The 1,521-nt window shown below is 62.3% G+C and overlaps 1 protein-coding gene across 1 annotated transcript in view; it reads right to left on the bottom strand.

The window, feature by feature from the left end:
- Window positions 1-1,521, bottom strand: part of LOC104387122 (hyaluronidase-3-like) — a gene marked incomplete at its 5' end in the record, with an annotated part of 3,480 nt that overhangs the window by 848 nt on the left and 1,111 nt on the right. The window contains one exon of the mRNA XM_009995816.1: window positions 1,357-1,521. Within this exon, the coding sequence (XP_009994118.1) occupies window positions 1,357-1,521 (165 nt within the window). The remainder of the gene's footprint in view (window positions 1-1,356) is intronic.

Here is a 1,521-nt window from a genome sequence, read left to right as displayed (position 1 = left end):
CAGGGTCTCTCCCTGGCGAGCTGAGAGCTGGCTGGGAGCTTGGCTTTCCCTGCAGGCACTGTGCTGGTGTGCTGCTTAAAGGTACGCAGCCAGAGATGGGGGTCTGTGCCATGCTGGGGGTCCTGGGGCCCACCACCCAAGTGAGTACACCCCCCCACCCATGGCAGCAAGGGGGATTTTTGGGAGCTGGCATGGCTCCAGCACCATCTTGGGAAGCAATCAGGCCCACAGAGTAGAGGAGAAGCTTTTTTTTTTTTCTGGGCATTTGCATGTTTTTGAGCAGTGTGTGGGTGTAGGGTGCAGTGCCTGTGGCAGAGCAGGGCAGAGTGGCCCTGTGCCCACTCCCTGTCCCCCCTGGGGTCCAGCATGTTGGCATGGGGGTGGCTGCTGCCAGCAGGGTGGTGTGTGCTGTCAGCAGGGTTGACAAGTGTCAGGACTGGGGGAACTTGGCTGGTGCCCTGTGCCCCCCCAGACTGTCCCCAGAGACCTGCCTGTGGCTGGGGCTGACCCATGAGTACCCCCATCACCCCTGCATCTGCCCTCCCCCAGCTGTAGGGCACAGCTGATGTGTAGGTTTGGTGCAGAAGCCTGTGCCAGCCAAGTGCCTGCCCCCTCCCCAGACCCTCCTGCCCTCCACCTGCAGTCCTCCAGGAACCCCTTTTTCCCTGAGCGGGCATCTCTACCCACAGACCCCAGAGTGGAGGGCAGCATTTGGCTGCTGCCTCCATCCCAACCCAGTGGCCCAGTGTCACCCAGTCCCCCCCCCAGCATGTCAGGGGCCCCGCCAGCCTGCTCCCCAGCCTACCTTCTCCAGCCTCCCTGGGCATGGCTTCCCGTGCCCTGCACCCGGGCAGCGTGAGTGGGCAGTTAGGCAGTGCGGGGCCCCTGGGAGCCGGGCTCCCGGTGCGCCAACTGTGATGCTTAAAATAGGACAGTGAGAAACATGGTTGGGGGTGATAAAAATAGCCATGGGGAGGGGGGGACTGGCAGCACAGTCAGTGCCGTCGACAGCAAGGTGCCAGCGTGGCAAAGGGGGAGCAGCATACAGTGCCCCCTTCCCCCACCCCTCATGCCCTATTCCCAGGGTAAAGGGGCTGCCTGCTCACTGTGGGATCCCTGCAGAGCCCATGCAGGGAAACTGAAGCACCACTGGGCCCAGCCAGAGCCAAAGTGGGGTTTCTGCTGCCTCTCAGAATCATGCCCAGCCCAAGGGTACCACAGAGCCATCCCTGTTTATACCCACAAAGACCATGCCAGCTGTGCTAAGAGGATTTATTTAAAAAAAAACATAGGAAGTGATGGACAGCAGTGCTCGTCGGTAGGGGACCATAGCGGTCCCCAGCCCTGGTCACCGGCCCCAGGTGTCCTGTGGCAGGCAGGTGTCAGAGGGCATGAGGTCACTGTGCCCACAAACGCCATGAGCAGGGGTGGATGGCAGGCAGGGGGTGGCAGGCCCAGGCTGGACCTGCTGGGCACAGTCCTCACCGGCCCAGCCACGGTAGCAGTGGCAGCGGAAAGCGG

The sequence above is a fragment of the Chaetura pelagica genome, unplaced genomic scaffold (genome assembly GCF_000747805.2).
Source record: "Chaetura pelagica isolate M959 unplaced genomic scaffold, ChaPel_1.0 scaffold114, whole genome shotgun sequence".
Lineage (NCBI taxonomy): Eukaryota > Metazoa > Chordata > Aves > Apodiformes > Apodidae > Chaetura > Chaetura pelagica.
This window is presented reverse-complemented; position numbering and strand designations above follow the sequence as displayed.